The sequence below is a fragment of the Ambystoma mexicanum genome, chromosome 2p, assembly GCF_040938575.1.
Source record: "Ambystoma mexicanum isolate Mex_15411 chromosome 2p, UKY_AmexF1_1, whole genome shotgun sequence".
Classification (NCBI taxonomy): domain Eukaryota; kingdom Metazoa; phylum Chordata; class Amphibia; order Caudata; family Ambystomatidae; genus Ambystoma; species Ambystoma mexicanum.
In genome coordinates, this window is record NC_090923.1 from 102,388,527 (window position 1) to 102,405,820 (window position 17,294).

Consider the following 17,294-nt stretch of genomic DNA (forward strand, 5'->3'; position numbering starts at 1 on the left):
TCCTTTTGGTTCCCTCTTGCCACTTCATATTTCCTTTTGCTTTCTCTTGCTGCAGGATTCACTCTCCTTACTTTCTCTTGATGCGGGTTTCACTTTCCTTGCTTTCTCAACAGTTTGTCGGTCAAAGACTTTCGACTGTATGGGGATTTTGCTAGACCAATGGATGACCATTTGAACTTTCTTGCCAGTTCTATTACAGCCTTCTGCTATTAGAAGTTTCACTCAACATGGGATTAACCAGAGTGTCTCGAGTGAGCACCCACATGGTGCCGATTCCCTCTGCAGCTGGTCTTCCCTTAAAAACGTTCAGTTCTTTGAACTTTTCTCAATGTGCCACTTTGCGACTTTCATTCAACAAAGTTCGGTTTCTTATCGATTCTCCTCTGGACTCACTGGCTGAGATTAACCGCTTGGCTTCTCTTGTATCTGGATTAAAGGCCGGTACCACGGTAGTAGGCATCTCCCTCGGTCCTGCTTATCAGCATAGGCACGCTCTGTGTATCGTTGACATCTACTGCAACACACTTGAGCTATTGTCCGTGGTCTTACGATTCCTTCTGCGGAGGTATCGTGGGCCTGGTTGTGAAAGAGCAAGGTTGCTTTTCTGCTTGTCAGCCTTTGGTTATTCGCTGCCTTTCTCCTCCTCTTGAACTGCTGTGCCTGGATAGCTGTTTCGTTGTGCGGTCTGCCTTGCTCATATTGAGCTCTTGTGCTCTCACCTTTTATGCCTGCGGGGAAGGGAAAGGGTAGTCAGGTGTGTATCTGTGAACCTAATCAATTGTCTGACTTTGCCTGACCCTGGTGTTGGGACATGTCAGGTAAACCGCTTTGGTGTTTGTCCGTCATCTTCTGTGGTGTTTGAAAGTGTTTGTGTTTGAAAAGGGGGGCGGTGGGCGGTAGAGTGTTTGAGTATCTTACATGGAAGGTCAGGAAAAAGGTGTTACAAGAAGGAGTATACCGCGTCCCGCCTGTCGGTGTCCCACTTCCACTCCCTGAAGATCGCCCATCCAGGTGATCCTCCCTCACTAGTCCACCCCCAGTAACTGGATCCAATAGCGATGGCTGTGTCTTGGCCACCTGGATGACAGACTCCCGGTGACTGGTCAGGGAGGCCCCTTCATGTTTCTCACATACCTGACAGGGCCAATTCTAAATAGTGTGGCTTTGTACCCAATTGTATACAGAAAGTGTAATGAAAATGCTCCATGTGAATCATTATTAAAAACAAAACAATTCTTGGGCGCCCCCCACCCATCCCACTTTAGTTGTTTGGAGTTCCCTCAATACTTAGTTGTTTTTTCTCATTACCGGGAAATATGTAACCACTCCTATTTAAAAAAAGGTCCTCAGCAGCCCTGTTTACCCCCTCAAGCAACTGGCCACTATTGCATACTGATTTTAGTATGTAAGGCACCTGGTCTCATACCTGCCTTGTTGTCTGTGTGTATTTCATGTATGTGCTTGAGGCAATGTTGTCCAAACCAAAAATTCAATAACAAAATACAACACACCAGTGACTACTATAGTGCTATTGAAAATGCCCCTGCTCTGTGATCTGATGCTTCCAGTAGCTCAATCTAAGTATTAGCAATTAAGACGAAAAGATTGACCCTTGTGGGACCCCTTATGTCATAGTTGGAATGTGGGCCATTTTCATTGGCGTACTTTTAGAGGGGGCAAAGGTGCTTGTCCCTCCTAACTTTTGTGGCACACCATTTTGTCCCGCTCATATGGCAGGGGCCCCTTTCCTTTAGATGCCATGTGGCCCCCCACCCCATTTCAGTAATGTTACTTCACTGGCCATTTTGGAAGGGGTTACACTGGGCGTACTGCATTTGTATTTGAATTTATTTAACATTCAGAATGCCATTTTGATGTATTTAACAATTGGGTTGTTGAGTCTATCAGTAAAGAAAAAAAGATGGTTTGGAGGTTTGCCTTGGGAAGGAAGGACTAGAGGGGAAGACCAAGGAACAGGCTGGAGCCATAGGTTATGGGTTCGGTGTGGGAGAGGGGAGGGAAGTGGGATAGTGAGAGAAGTGTGGGGGTAACAGGAGATGGAGGTGCAAGGGGTAGGGAAAGATAAGAGGGTGGACAGGTAATTGCGTAGTTTACGAATTGTGCAGATGTAGGAGATAAAGCCATTGGCGGAGAAAGAGGTAGAGTATAGGTAGTGATCTAGCGGGTACATCGTGGCCTGGGTTGTCATGGATAGTTTGCGAGGATGTAAGCAGAGAAAAGGTTACGTCCGAATAGAAGGTGAGAATCTACATTTGCAGTTAAGAAGAGTAAGGGAATGATCCTTTCACTAGCAGCTGAGGCGAAGGCACATGGTTAACCTCATCCTTGAGCGTTTCTAGTATCAGGTCTACTCTCAGAAGAAAAGAAGAGAAGGAAGAAGTTGGGTTGGGAGCTGTTCGAAAGAGGAATGAGCGAAGAAGAGGGGGAAGAAGGGCTAAGGGTGCCTCCTTGCTGATCATTAACCCAGGATTGGCTTGGGCTAGACAGGAACGGGTTAATGGTAGACTGAGTTGAAGGATGGGAATGCCCTTGAGTTAGAGACAATTCGTAACAATAGAATGTGCTATTCGAATGCCCACAGTCAATAAATACATGTGCCTTAAATAGTACTTTGCCTCCTCCGCAGTGTGGAATCGATGTCGATGAGCTGATCAAGAAGAGGAAGAAAGCAATAAGGAAACTGATGCAGGTCCAGGAGAAAGCCAAGCAGGAAGCCAAAAAAGAGCAGAAAAGTACAAGTAAAATGAAGCAGAGGATGGAAAAGGTAGGTCTGGTGGCCATACAGATGTGGCCGAGACTACTTGCGAATTCAGCATTGTATCTTTTGATGGCCACTAAGGTCCAAGCCCTAAAAGGGTATTGAGGTTATTGATTTGACGTTGTCTGCCAGTGCACATGGGAATCATACTAGGCTACTAGGTGGAGCCTTTCATCCGCTACAGCTTGCTGCATAAATTGACAGGAGCACTGCATAAAAATAGAATATTTAGAACTGACAATTTTGGGCTTGAGTCCCAAGTGCCTACAGGCATCTCAGAGCACAGTCTGTTCTTTCTGAAAATATTTACACCCTTGCGTGCCATACAATGCGTTGATACCAATAGCTAGTTATAGACCTGCAGAAAAAAACAAATATTACATCACATCTGTTGCGAGCCAGGAACTTTGTGAATTTTTCCTTCATGCAGCGAAATACCACTCCAGCACTTAGAGCTCGTTCAGGGAAACTCACATTGAAAATGTAGTTGGTGTTCAAGATTAAGGTTCCCACCATGAGACGTTATGGGCATTCAGGAATGGTGTGAATATTGGCGGGTTGCTGTGCCTTGAAAGGATCCTTTCTCTGTGCTCATGGCATGGATAGGACCAGAGCATATGACCTAGTAGCATACATTGAATAGCAGTGCCAGGGCAGCGGCATCCCTATGTTTGCTTCTGGCCCCACCTGCCAGTCCTTATTTCAGGGTGGTTGCTTCTGGAGCATCTCGCGACCAGCTGCATATTTGTTCACCTCCCCTTGGTATTTTTCAGGTTCTCAAGCATCCATGCTTCAGAAACCGGCACCCTGGGCTGCACTTGGGAATTTCCTGATGTGGATCCCTAATCTTTACGTCTGGAGTGTAGATTTCCAGACCACCACTGCTACTTTTGGGAGCGTAAACTGTCTGTCGGTGCCTTTCAAACCAGGCTGAGATGCTGAGAAGAGCTTTTTTTTCGCCGGCTACCTTCAACGTCCTTTAAAGAATGTATTGAAAGAAAGTTTGCGACTAGAGCTTAATTTTTTTGGTTCTTATAGGCACCTCTGCCAGAAGATGTATTCCCAGCTGAACAGGCTCATCAAGCTCTACCCTACACCCAGAAGCTTTTACCAACGCTTTCTCCAAGTTGTCCGCTGTGCCTAATCCGGGTATGCACAACAAAATGCTACCTAATACTGAGACCAACCCCTACAAGTGGCCATCTATGAGGTACAATACTGGCCCCTCTTCCAAGGACTTTGCAGTGAAATGCTGCCCAGCAAAGGCAGTACCATTATGGAGGGTATCTGATGCCTATATACGAGATCCCACAGGTCCTGCAAACCAGCCAGGGAGCTGCCCTAGCTGCCTCTCCCTGTTGCTTAAAGCTTAACAGGGAACAGTTCTTAGTGCCCCTCTTCTAGAGGAGGTGTTCCAGATGCCATGACTTTCTCTAGCTTAGCAGCAGCATCACCGTATATCAGATGATCGAGACTTCTCCTTGGCCTCAAGCCCAGGGATCGTATCTCTCCAGGACTGAAATCTCTGCACTGGCACCCAGTGGCTGCGAGGATTAAGTTCCCTCTGCACCGTCCACAAGGCCTTCTGGGGGCTTGGTCTCAATACCTTCAACTCTCTCTCCCCAAATACCTTCCTTCTCGAGCTCTTTGCTCATCTACCTCAAACTCCCTCAGGGTCAGTCACTGCTCCAAGCAACGAGTTGGTGGTATATCTTTTTCTTCGGCTGGGGCCTCCCTCTGGAACAGCCTTCCTGCCTCCCTGAAACTTGAGGAGAATCATCTTCGGTTCCGGAACCACCTCAAAACCTTTCTCTTTGCGTCTGTTTTTTCTCCTCCTCTCCCTTGCTGATTTCCTGGCTGACACTGAAACTGCACTGGTTACCTGGCCATCCTCTGATCTCAGGCCCAGGTCCCCTCCCCTGCCAGTCACACTCCTGCACTGTCTTCCTGGCAACCTCCGCACTTGGTGACTGTTTTCTGTATCCCTACGGTCCCACTTCCAGCACTTGACACCTGACGTCTGCACTTACTTTTTGTTTATTTATTGTCTTATCCCATGTACTGCACTGTCCTCTCCCCTTTCCCCCCGCACTTCTCCTCCTTCCCCTTCCTATGCACCTGCGCGATCTGAATGACACCCGGCCTAGTAGGAACGTTGTCTGTCTTCCCTCTGTTCCCCCTCCCTTGCCTCATCGTTCCTTGAAACACTTGTTTATAGGCACGTTATAAATGCCATATCATATCATATCAATGGTGGATAAAAGAACGAAAGATGCCAGACTGTGCAAGAATGCACCATAGTCCTCCATGTCTCCCGGAGGGGCTCTGAGCCTGCATAATTTGGAGATTGCCATGCTTGACTCTCCTTTACTCACTAGCAGCAGGGGAGTGCAGTGATCTCCAGGTGTAACGTAAGACCCCTTGATGATATCCCTCAGGTGTGCTCTGGGCACAGATGATATACGCTTTCTTCTGCCTCAGGTACCTGGCCCAGATACCTCAGTGGAATGCTCGGTGGCTTTTGGGATGGACTTGCATTGCAATGGATGCAGGAAACGTTTGACACACCTAAGGGCTGCCAATGGGACCCATTACGTCTCTGAGCTCTCCTCAAACGAGCTATGTGAAGATATATATATTATTGTATTTTATCGTTAATAATGAAACTTTTAACACTGTAATGTAACTAAAAAAGTAAATGAAAATATATGAAATTAATCAAGTAATAAATAGGATCATAACAATGACAAAAAAAATCGCAAATAAGGGTCGAACGCATCCCAATACTCTATCGTCAACCTCAAACTGTTGTTTTTCCTCTTCATCGATACTTTCCGAAATTGATTCCTAGTTAAATCTTGCATTTGCTTCACATCCTCACAAAAATAGAAGTGCAAGGTATGGTAAGTGCTACACGGCCAGGAGCTGCGTTGGCTGAAAAGTGCAACCCTCCAGGGCGGAGGGGTGTGCTGAAAGGTGCTGAGGGCAGACAGAAGCTAGAGTGATTTGGCGTGGGAGGTCAAGGGTCCTGAAGATGCATAAGGGCCCTGTACACCAATCACTACAGACGAGAGAAGGAGGGAAGGAGGAGGTAAAAGAGGAAAGTCTTGAGGAGCTTCTGGAATTTAAGAAAGTTCTGCCTAAGATGTGGAGGGAGGGGAAGGCTGTTCTATAGGAGGGCGCCAGCTGAGGAAAGCGATCGAACTCCGGCCCTCTCTTTAGCAAAATGCTTTACACACAGATGGCCTCATTACGAGGTGGGCGGTAAGGGATTACCGGCTCCAGTGAGGGCACCGGTGTCGGTAATCCCTTACCGCCCTACTACGAGTTCCCTTTGCGGGTCCTCCCTTAACGCCTGGTTATACCAGGCGTTAAGGACAGGACCCGCAAAGGGACTTTAGAGCTAATAATTAGCTAATAATTAGTGTTATTAGCGCCTTCCCCATTCCCATTGAGCCCTATCGGGGCTAAAATGGGAATGGGGAAGGGCCCTGGTGAATGGGGAATTACCGGCCCCGCCAACCTTAGAATGTGGCGGTAATAGCTCCATTCACCAGGGCGGAGTCGGTAAGGCTTTGGAGGCAGCCATGGCACTAATAGCACCATGGTTACCTCCAACCTCGTAATGAGGCCCAGAGAGTTGGTGCCAGAGGAACGTAGAGGTGTAGATGAAGAGTATTTAGTTAGCAAGAGTTGTGGTCCCTTGCACCAGACATCCTTGTGCATGATGCAGAGCGATTTTAATTTAATCTGTGCAGTAACCGTGAGCCAGTGAAGACTTTTTAGGGCGGGAGAGATACTGTCCCTGGGCTTAAGGCCAAGGATAAGTCTTGCTGCCCTATTCTGGATTGGCTGGAGTGGTCGCAGAGTGGAAGAAGGTAGACAGGAGGCTATTTGTATTTGTATTTGTATTTTGTTTATTTGTATAGCCCGCCTGGCCCAAAGGCATCTGTGCGCATATCTTAGGTAACAGTGACATAGTAAGCATGAATGACAACAACTTAGGTTACAATAGAATACATGAGGAACAGTGAGAGCATAAACACATAACAGATATTGCAATAGTCAAGCCTAGAGAGACCCAGAGCTTGAGTCACATTGAGCTTCTGGGCGAAGGTGAGAAAAGGTAGAATTCCTTTGAGAAGGAAGAGCTGAAATTGGGACTTCTTGTCCTGAGTGTGAGGGAGGAAGGAGAGGGAAGAGTTGAAGATGACTCCAAGGTTTCTGGCTTCAGAAGAAGGAGCAAGGGGAGAGCCCATGGAGGAAGGCCATAGAGACAGGAAGAAGAAGGGAGCAGGGGTCCCAATGGGAAGGATCTCAGTTTTGCTGGCATTGAGGCAGAGATCATTGGGAGTGCACAAGGACTGGATAGCAGATAGGCAGTCAGGGATTATGGAAGGTGCAAAGGGGTTAGCAGAAAGTTTAATAAAGAGTTGAGTTTCGTCTGCATAACACTGGAAGTTGGGGGAGAAGGAGGAGATGAGGAGTGCCAGCTGAGCAAGGTAGATGTTAAAAAGCAAAGGGGAGAGGATAGAACCCTGAGGGACACTACAGATGGAGAGGGATCTAGGAGAGGAGAAGAAGCCCAGGATTACTTGGGAAGAGCTTTCAGTTAAGAAGGAGGTTAACCAGTCCAGTGCCCGTTCCGAGGTACCAAGGGTGTCATGGAGCCTTTGTATTTGTATGAGGATGTCATGGTTGACCGTGTCACAGGCAGAGGAGATATTGAGTAGGATAAGGAAAGCTGGGGAGTTGGAGTACAGAGATGAGAGCAGCTCTTCATGGTTATTCAGAAGAGTAGTTTCCATGCCTATGGATGCTCAGAATCCAGATTGGTGGTCTTGGATACCACACATAGGTTCAGTGTGCAAGTTGAGTTGGGGTAAGGCAAGATTCTCCAGCAGTTTCCCCGGGAAGGGGGTGGTGGAAATAGGGTGCTAGTTGGCTGCACAGGTAGGGTCTGTTGAGGGTTATTTGAGGAGGGGGCACCCAAGGGAGTGCTTGAGGGAGGAAGGGAAGGATCCAGTGGCAAATGAGTGATTGCAGAAATCAGCGGGGGTGGGGGAAAGAGGGCCAATGTTGTTGTTGATGGTTCTGGATGACCATGGGGAATCATGTTTGGAATAGACCTTCATGGAGTGGACAACTCTGGTGACTTCTCTAGGTGTGACATGTGCGAAGGAGCAGAGGGGGGAAGGTGGAGGGTGAGGAGCCAAGGGAGGCAGGGGGTGTGGGGAGGGTTGAGTAGGTGTGCAACAAGAGTGTTCAGGATGCCCTGAGTTTTGGTGGTGAAGTGTGTGGCCAGTGTATTCCAGAGGGTCTGGGAAGCAAGAGGGGAGTAAGAGACTGCGGAAGGATTGGCAAAGTTCCCAGCAGATTTTGAAATGTTCAGCCATGTTTTTGGATGCCTGAATATGGGCACTTTTTTTAGCACGGATGGAGAGTCTGTATTACCTTTGGAGCAGGCGGCAGGCCAGTTTGTCAGAGGGTGAGCCTGAGGTTTGCCACTTCCGGTCTGCCGCTCAGGACTTTTGTTTCAGGGCTACAAGTTCAGAGTCGTACCAGATGTTACGCTTAGAGGTGGCATTCAGGCGGATTGTCATGACTGGGGCAAAAATGTCAAGAGTATGGGTGATGGCCAAGTGGAAGTTGCTGAGAGCAGTGTCAGAGGTGCAGTCTGAGGTAATGGGGCAAGGGAGGATGAAGGTGGATGCGAAGACAGCAGCTGACAGTCGTTTCATCGGTCGAATGGTTGTGAACGAGATTGGCAGGGCTTTTGCAGAGGCTGTCAGAGAGCCGAAAGGACGCATGAGGGAGGAGAGGAAAGAGTGGTCTGACCAAGACAGAGGGGTGACCATAGAGGGGGAGCGAGAGAGCTCAGAGTGGATAATGGCATCCAGCGTTTGTATAGCTGAGTGTGTTGGACCAGAGGGGAAAATGGAGGTGCAGAGGTCAATGAAAAGAGCGGATGCTGTGACAGGTGAGTCCAATTGGATTTTGAAATCACCCAGGAGGAGGAGGTTGCAAGTGGTTGAAAGTAAGGAAGAACAGAAATCAGCCCATTCAGAGAGGAAAAGGGGGGTAGCGCCTGGAGGCCGGTAAATGGTGGCAATGTTCAGGTTGGAGGAGGGAGAGATGACCAACTTGCATACCAGCCTCTCAAAGGAAGAGTAGAGCTGGGTGAGTAAGATGGAGTAAGGAACCCACTCAGGGAAGATTAAGGCAACCCCACCTCCAGGGCCGTGAGGGCGAGGTTTAGAAAATATCTTGAAGCCTTCAGGGAGGAGGGAGTCAAAAGCAGTGACTGAGCTGGCATTGAACCATGTCTCGGTAAGAGCGAGAATGTCGAGGTCATTGTCTTCAAGAAGGAGACAGATGTCAGCAGAGTGTTTGTTGGCTGAGCCGGCATTAAGAGTCACCAGGTGGAGAAGGTTTTCTGAGGTGTACAATGTGTGGTTCTCCAGTCAGAAGGGGAGCCACAGAGAGAGTGGTAGGAGGAGAGGCAGGTGAAGGAAGGAAGTTAATGAGGGATGGCAGATTCCGGTCAAAGAGAAGGAGGTTGGGTTGAGGACCCTGAACCAGGATAGTGCCTGTGTGGTGGACTTTAATGATGCAACATGATGATGAGAAGACAGCCAAGAGGAATTCCCACTTGGTGCTACCATTTATGGGAGAGGATGTGAAAGGGGAGAGAGTAGAGATGAGATGAGGAGTCCATAGGTCTGGAGAGGGGACAGAAAAAAGGCTATCTGTGAAGACCTCTCTGGAAGATGCACTGACATAGGTGTCTGTGATGGGAAGGCCAGGGTTTGCACTTATGATGTCTTTTCTGTACTTTCTTCTTCCAGACTTCGTGAGAGAGAGATGATAGGTGATAGTGTAGCAGTTAGAGAAGATAGGAGAGATGGTGAGTGCCAACGCAGTGGCAGAGAAAAGATACAAAGAGGAAAGTAAAGAATGGGGGTGGGGGGCTGCACTGCCAAGTCCTGGCCAGTACTCAAGTGGCCTAGTAGCTAAGGAGGGCGCAATTGCGGGTGATAGGTGGGGATGTAATGTATCTTTTCAAAAAGGATCACAATTAATGCAGAGCATAAAAAGGTGCAAAATGTACAGCAGAACCACCTAGATTCGAATCATAAACAGTGTCTCAAAATGCAATTAAGAAATGGCTGCAGTGATGTAAAAAGCACACTAACAAAACAACTTTAAACAGAGCACAATGCAACGCAAAATGGCTGCAGTGATATAAAAAGCAAACCAACAAAAACACTTTAAACAGAGAACAATGCAATGCAGAAAGGCTGCAGTGATGTAAAAAGCCCATCCGCCTAGTTTCGAAACTTAAACAGTGTCCAAAAATGCAATGCAAAATGGCTGCAGCGATGTAAAGAGCACACCAACAAAAACACTTTAAACAGAGAACAATGCAAAATAGCTGTGGTGATGTTAGAAAGCACAACCACCAAGATTTGAATCTTAAACAATGTCCCAGAATGCAATGCAAAATGACTGCAGTGATGTAAAAAGCACAACCACTTAGAATCTGATTTTTAAACATTATCCAAAATACAGTGAAAGAAGTATAGAGTAGAGAGGAGAGGTAGAGAGTCAGAAGGAAGACAACAGATCAGTTCTAAGTGTTAGTGATGGGGGCAGCAGAAAAGATCAGCCATCCCTCATGGGCTCAATGGGTTTGTAGTAGTCTAGGGACACAAGTTCATTGGGGAGCAGGATGCGCCAAGAGGCTGCCACATGGATGTGGGTGCACCACTGTTGGGAGACCCGCCCAAGCCTTGACAGGCACAGATAGGGCCTTAGACGTGGGCCTTGGGAGGTTGGCCGGCCTTCGCCAGTTGGCTAGATTGATTGGGCATTTTGGTGACAAAGGTGCCCAATCAGGAAAGTCCTAACCCAGCAAAGCAGGCACTCAGAAAAACAAATGCTGCTACAACAAACTTGCAGATGGATATGTCTTTCACAAGTAAAAATTGTTTTCTTTCCTCCGCCTTAATTACGGAGCACTCCATGCTCTGAGCAGTGATATCAGTGCATTAAGCCCAATTACGCCATGGGAGGATACCTTTGACTTCAAGAGTATATACATAGCTTGGTCCTTATATTTGCTAAGATTATTTACATATTCTCCAGACTTTTCTTAGCTTGAAGTCTTAACTTGATGTTTATCAAATCCCAGTCAGCTGTTGAAAACATTAATCTTTTAGTTAAAGACCATTCACATCATGACATAATAGCTATGACACAAACTAAAGTTTTTGAAACATTAGACTTAATGGAGATTTAAATTCCGCTCAAATTAGAGTAAATACATTAGCAGTAGCAGGCATAGTTTGGCCCATAGGGCAGTAGGGCAATGCTAAAATGCTAATGTGTGTCCGTTTTTTTTGGTCAAAGTGGGCCAGTTTTTTGGGGGGCAAAGTGGGCCAGTTTGACAAGTTACCTCACTGTGCAGATAATAGTTTTGACCAGGGTTACTGAACAAATATTCTGTAAAAAGCACAATTTGCAATACATTTTGACAAAAAGCTCTCGTGTGGGTACTAATCAGTCTGTCACAAAAGAATGAATTGACATTTGCAACCATGGGCCACTTTTTCGCTCATGCTCTACCCAATTTTAAGCCTCATTCAAACTCTGCTCATTAATGTTAGAGAGAATATTTAAGGCAAAATTGAGTGCCGTTTTTTTTCAAGAAATTATTCTCAGTTCAAAATGTATCAACTCGAGTTGATTGTGCTCAACCAAGTAATCTCCTAGATGTTTTCATCTCCACTTTACTAAACCAAGACAAACCCTTGTATGCCCACACCTCGTCCTCATATAACGTGGTCGGAATTCATTTAATTTTGACCAAATTCAGCAATAAAATTGTAGGGAAAAAGCTTTCTGTCATTGAATATTTTCAGTGTATTGTAAAGTTGGATGGCTTTTAAGAAAACATTTTTGCCTTGTACACTCCGTCTCATTGTGTCACTTATTGTCACTCCCAAAATTGTAATTTTTAAACCACCCCAAATGTGATGACCTTTTAGATGCCACCTAAATTTAGATTTGTTTTGTTTATGGGAAATTCTCATGTTTTTTGTTTGTTTTGCTTATATTTTTTTCCAGTCCATCAGTTTAGACAATTCTCTGAAAGCTTTTAATGATCCCTGCATACCGACTTCAGTAGTGTCTATAAGGAGAGGTTGTCCGCTTAAGCAAGTCATTGTAATGTAAGACCCCCAACTTAGCAACCTGGGTGCAGACGATTTTATTATAGCAAAGTAAGTCGTAATATTAGCCAAATATAAATCGAACAAGGTGGAAGCCAGCACGTTGCCTTGCTTAAGGCCCTAGAATATTGAAATCTTTTTTTGACAGTGTCCAACAAGTATTCAGGCGTTCCTGAACCCTCCATTTTCTTGAATAATTTGAAGGTAATACAGAAGGACTGGTTTTATACACCATTTGTTTAGTTTCCTCTACAGGCTCGTCCTATCTACTCGGTCAAAGACGAACGTTAATTGATAACAAGCAATATAGAGGGGTCTCTGTTTACTAGTTAAGGCCCTCTTTGCCCTTTTGTATAAGACCAACATGTGGTCATTGGTCAACCTGCCTGCTCGAAAGCCGTTTGGCTTATAGACAGTTTTCAGGCCTCCTCAAATCCACAAAGTGGGAGCCTGCAAAGAAACCTTAGAGATAAATTTAGATAAAGAGACCATTAAAATAGTCCACCTATAATTTGTTGGATCACCTCTAGGCCCCTATTTGTATATTGGGACGTGGATACTTTTAGTTCACATCAGGGGAATTCTCCCTGAAGTTCAAATAGCTTTAAAGAGAAATTTAAAATTTAAGATAGTATGCCCTACATTTGGGGTTTGATTTAAATAAGACATTGCATAACTGATCGGCACCAGAAGCACATGAATGCTTTTATTCAGCAATAATGCCTCTTCTTTATGTGTTAATAGTATTTCTTTCTCAGTTGATCGATCGCCAAACTCACCAAATCCTGATGAATCACTATAGGGTTGTTGATATCAAACCAGTAGATGCCTAAATCACTGTGAATCTTTTTTGATTAATTTTATCAAAATTGATATTTATTGCTTCTAGTGTATGACTGCTCAATTTCACCCTGAGGTTACTAGAATGGATATATGTTTTCCAAAGATCTAATAACATTATCTAGTTGCCAATTTCATGTAAGTGCTGAATCCTCCCTTTCCTCCCGCTCTGCTATATTCAAGTGTATGGCACGTCTGACATCATGGTCTAATGCAAAGGCCTCATTACGAGTTTGGCAGTATTCGGGCTGTAAATCTGCCGAAATCCTGCCAAACCTAAACACTGTTACTGCCTTTTTGTCTCGTGGGTTTACCACAGGATTGCAAGCAGGCTCGACCCATGGCCGAACCAAAAATGCAAAATGCTTGTGTGGGCCAGTTTCCTTGGTCAAAGTGGGCAGCATTTTTGGCCAATGGGAGCCAGTTTGATGAGGTACTTAACTATGTGACTAATAGTTTTGACCAGAGTTGCTGAATAAATGTTCTTTAAAATGCTCAATTTGCATCACATGTTATAAAAAAAAAACTCCCCCCGTGGGTACTATTCGAACTGTCAGAAAAGGAATTAATTGGTATTTACAACTGTGGGCCACTTTGGGCACTTTTTCATTGGTGCCCGAGGCAATTTCATAGCCCATTCCGACCGTGATTACAAGTTTGGTAAGGCGGTGTTAATCCTCATTCCTGGAATCAATAGTGCTTCATTGGGGATTTTTGTCTGTATTACTAGCAGTGGAATTTCCTCCAAAAATCATAAGAATTACCACTCGATAATTCCGCTGGTGGTAATTCTGTCAAACTTGTAATTTGGCGGTGCAGGAAAAGTAGCAGTAACTGAATTACTGCCACTTTTTCCCTGCACTGCCAAACTTGTAATGAGGCCCTATATAGTCTATAACAGACGCTGTCTTAGGTGTAAATCCAGGATAATTTGCTGGGATATCAGCAATTGTTCTACCGTTGAGCATTCTTAAATGCTGTGAAGTAGTGTCGTATGAACACACAGCTGTGTCATTTCCCACGGTGTGTTCATTAAAGACCTACACTTTCCTCACTTGGGGGGCCTCAGGCATTTAACTCCCAAAAATAAAGACTTTGCTATCAGCATTATTCAATCTCTATTTGCTTGTTGTATCACTAACAATTTTTAATAGTGTTTTATACATTTGGAGACTCTTTTCTCGAAGTTCAAAACCTTTCAAGATGGCCCCAGCTTTGAGTTCATGTTTTAGGTATAACGTTGTGGAAGTAATTACAATGGTACTAGTTCTGCCTTCCATATCACATCCAGCCTCTCACGTGCCACCTACTCTAACTGCCAGGCACTTCCACCATGCTGCCTTGCTCACTGCCCCTAGGGTGCTTATACCGTTACATAAGGCATCCACTCCTCCCATAACTACTGCCTCTTTCCCAAGGTTGCAGGTCTTCTACATACTCTCCATCCCCACGAAAGCCGTGGACAACATTGGTACACACAAGTCTATTTAAACAGCATGCTAGGCTCTAGCCAATCCAACACAGACGTCCTATTAGCACCCTGTGACCAGCTTCTGTGGGGGTAAAGCAAAGAACGTGGAAATGATCTCCTCTGGCTTGACATGCTGGAACCCTCAGCAAAGCATGTTCATATAGAAGCAAACGGCATGTGCCTAGGATTCGCTACGCATCGACATGCCTGGCAAAAGTGAACACATCTTGTCCCTGAAGTGTAGCAGGAGAGGTATCATCCATTTGAAGGCTTGCAGCTCTTCCATCCATCGACTGATGAGGAGTGGACAGAGTGAAAGACCCTCCCATCTCCGCCAACCATAGTCCTCTGAACATGTCGGATAGAGCGTGCTCATTCCAGGCCTTCCACAGGCTCTCCCTGTAAGCTTTTACATTACCGTACACAAATAGTGCCTCTCTATATTAATTTTATCGCACATTTATGTTTTTCATTAGTTATAATAGAAAATATATTTTCTTTTAGATAGAGAAATCTTTACAAAAACAGACATGGGGTGAAAAGGACACAGCGTAGTGTTTGATAATGAGGTAAGGAAGGCGCTCACAACCCTCCACTTTAAGGAATGGCTCCTCCCCAACACATAGGTCCATACACTCCCCACCTAACCTGAAAATGGGTGATCCAGCCCCCACTGTTTCCTCCACTGGTTGCTTGTAGATCCCTTTGTGCCAAAATGCCCCCTCCTGTTGTTAGCTCCCCACTCCCTCGTACCTCTGCTTCCCTCACTGTGTACTTCCCCCTATGACTTGTAAAGTATTCTGTTGCTTCCCGAAGCTCGCTCTGTGCTCAATAAATACCCTAACAATAATAAAGTGCTATGCCTAAACATAAGATTCCTAAGCACATAATAATCAAGGAAGGGTGTGGCAAAGAGCTTAAAAACCCCGAAAAGATGGAGGGGGCGTGGCCAACTGGGGATGCGGATGATCCCTCAGTGATCTCCAAGGCCGTTCTGCTCTTATGCCCCTGTAAACCTCCTATTTCTGGCCACAATGACCCCAAGTTGTGGAATTTGGGACCGGAACCTCGCCTGACTCGACCCTGCAAGTTTGTCCCAGATCGGGATGGCAGATGCAAGAAGCGCGATTCGGCCTGTGGTCGCAGCAACACTCATGCGGTGGGGGGGAGACAGGATTCACCCCAATACTAATGCAGGTGACCGAAGAGCCCCCGTAGCAGCGCATAGCTCCCCCCCCCTGCCAAGTCATCAGCAGGACGGCCACCTCACCCTTCCCATCAGCTTTTTGCAAATACTACTGTTTGAACGCCGCCTCTAAGTCAGACGCGGCCTTCGGGCAGGCGGTTCTAAGAAACCTTTTTGCTTAAGGAGGGTCTCCTCTCCACCCTAGGGCTACATTCTGTTGTAATCACCCAAACAGTATGGAAGAAAGGGGACGGGACGTAAGAGTAATTAATAGTTACACACCGTAGTGATTAACATACTCTTAGTCCATAGTCCCCTTTCCTCCATAAGTCCAACCATCCTCCCCCTAATAATGCTGGTGTCATTAGGCAATGTTGTATATTGTCGACGTGTCAATGGGGACTGAGGAGTGGCACCGGTGGGCGGAGTCAGGTGAGTGCATGCTCCCAGGGCCGTGCCTCAGCGTGCCTCTAAATTTAAAGGAGAAGAAGATTTTTGTAGTGAAAAAGGTTCAGTCTCCCATCCCTCGCGAGGGACGCCCATACAGAGTGAAGGAAAGGGGACTATGGACTCAGAGTACGTTAAACACTATGGTGAGTAACTATTAATTTTTCCTCTCTTTGCTCTCCCGTCCTGCTCTGTTTACCTATGTCCCACCCTGACCCCTCCCATGTTCTCCTCCTGCCCTCTTCCTGCCTCCCATGTGATTGGCTGGCCTACGTGGAAGCCCAGCTTCCTAGTTTTTTTCGAGACCAGGGCAGTGTTTCAGCTGCAGCAGGCCTGTGAAAGCGGGTCCTGCTGCTCCGTCCTGGGCTAGGTAAGTGCCTCCTCCTCACCCCCTCCATTTTTATTTCTTTCCCCTTTATTTTCCTTTGTTCCTCTGTCCTGCTCAGTTTACCTGTTTCCTACCCTGACCCCTCACCTAACATCCTCCCACCAATCCTAGCCCATGATTGGCTGACCTCCATGGAAGCCTAAGCCTTTCTTCCTCATTTGTTTGAGACAGGACGGTGTTTCAGCTGCAGCAGGTCTGTGAAAGCAGGTCCTGCTGCTCCTTCCTGTTCTAGGTAAGTACCTCCTCCTTGCCCTCTCCATTTTAATTTCTTTCCTCTTTATTTTCCTCTCTTCTTTCCCCCATCCTGCTCAGTTTACCTGTTTCCCACCCTGACCCCTTGCCTATCGTTATCCCAAACCCCCCCATCAGCCCCCATGTTCCCCCAGGAACAACTGACAAAGCACCCTACCGCTACAACTACTGTAAGGTGTCACGGGCGGTGAACACAGCCATTACTATGCTCAATTAAAACCCTGCCACTTCCACATTACGATCCATCATCCTATAACACTGTGTAGACCCCCTGCTACACCCCCTAGATAGCCCGACAGTGGGAGCTACCTTTGTGTCACACCTAGCTGTATTTTGGGGGTAGGAAATATGTTGCGCCTAGATTGGCTTTGGGGGGTTAGGAAATGTGTTGCTCTTAGATGGATTGTTGGGGGTGGGAAATGTGTCGCACTTAGATGGATGGTTGGGGGTAGAAAATATGTTGCACCTAAATGTGCTGTGGGGGCTAGGACATGTGTATTACTTGGATTGTTGGGGGTACAAAATGTGTTGCACCTAGATGGATTTTTGGTGGTAGGAAATGTGTCACCAGATTAACTGTGTGGGGTAGGAAATGTGTCAGACCTAGATGGATTGTTGGGGGTACAAAATGTGTTGCACTTGGATGGATTATTGGGGGTAGGAAATGTGTCACAAATAGATGGATTGTTGGGGGTAGG

The 17,294-nt window shown here is 46.2% G+C and overlaps 1 protein-coding gene across 3 annotated transcripts in view; it reads left to right on the top strand.

Annotated features, from left to right (window-relative positions):
- The window catches only part of LOC138566252 (solute carrier family 26 member 6-like), a 1,150,832-nt gene that overhangs the window by 961,414 nt on the left and 172,124 nt on the right, over positions 1–17,294 (top strand). For all 3 annotated transcript variants that reach the window (XM_069643338.1, XM_069643340.1, XM_069643339.1), the window contains exon 16: positions 2,648–2,785. In XM_069643338.1, the coding sequence (XP_069499439.1) occupies positions 2,648–2,785 (138 nt within the window). The remainder of the gene's footprint in view (positions 1–2,647; positions 2,786–17,294) is intronic.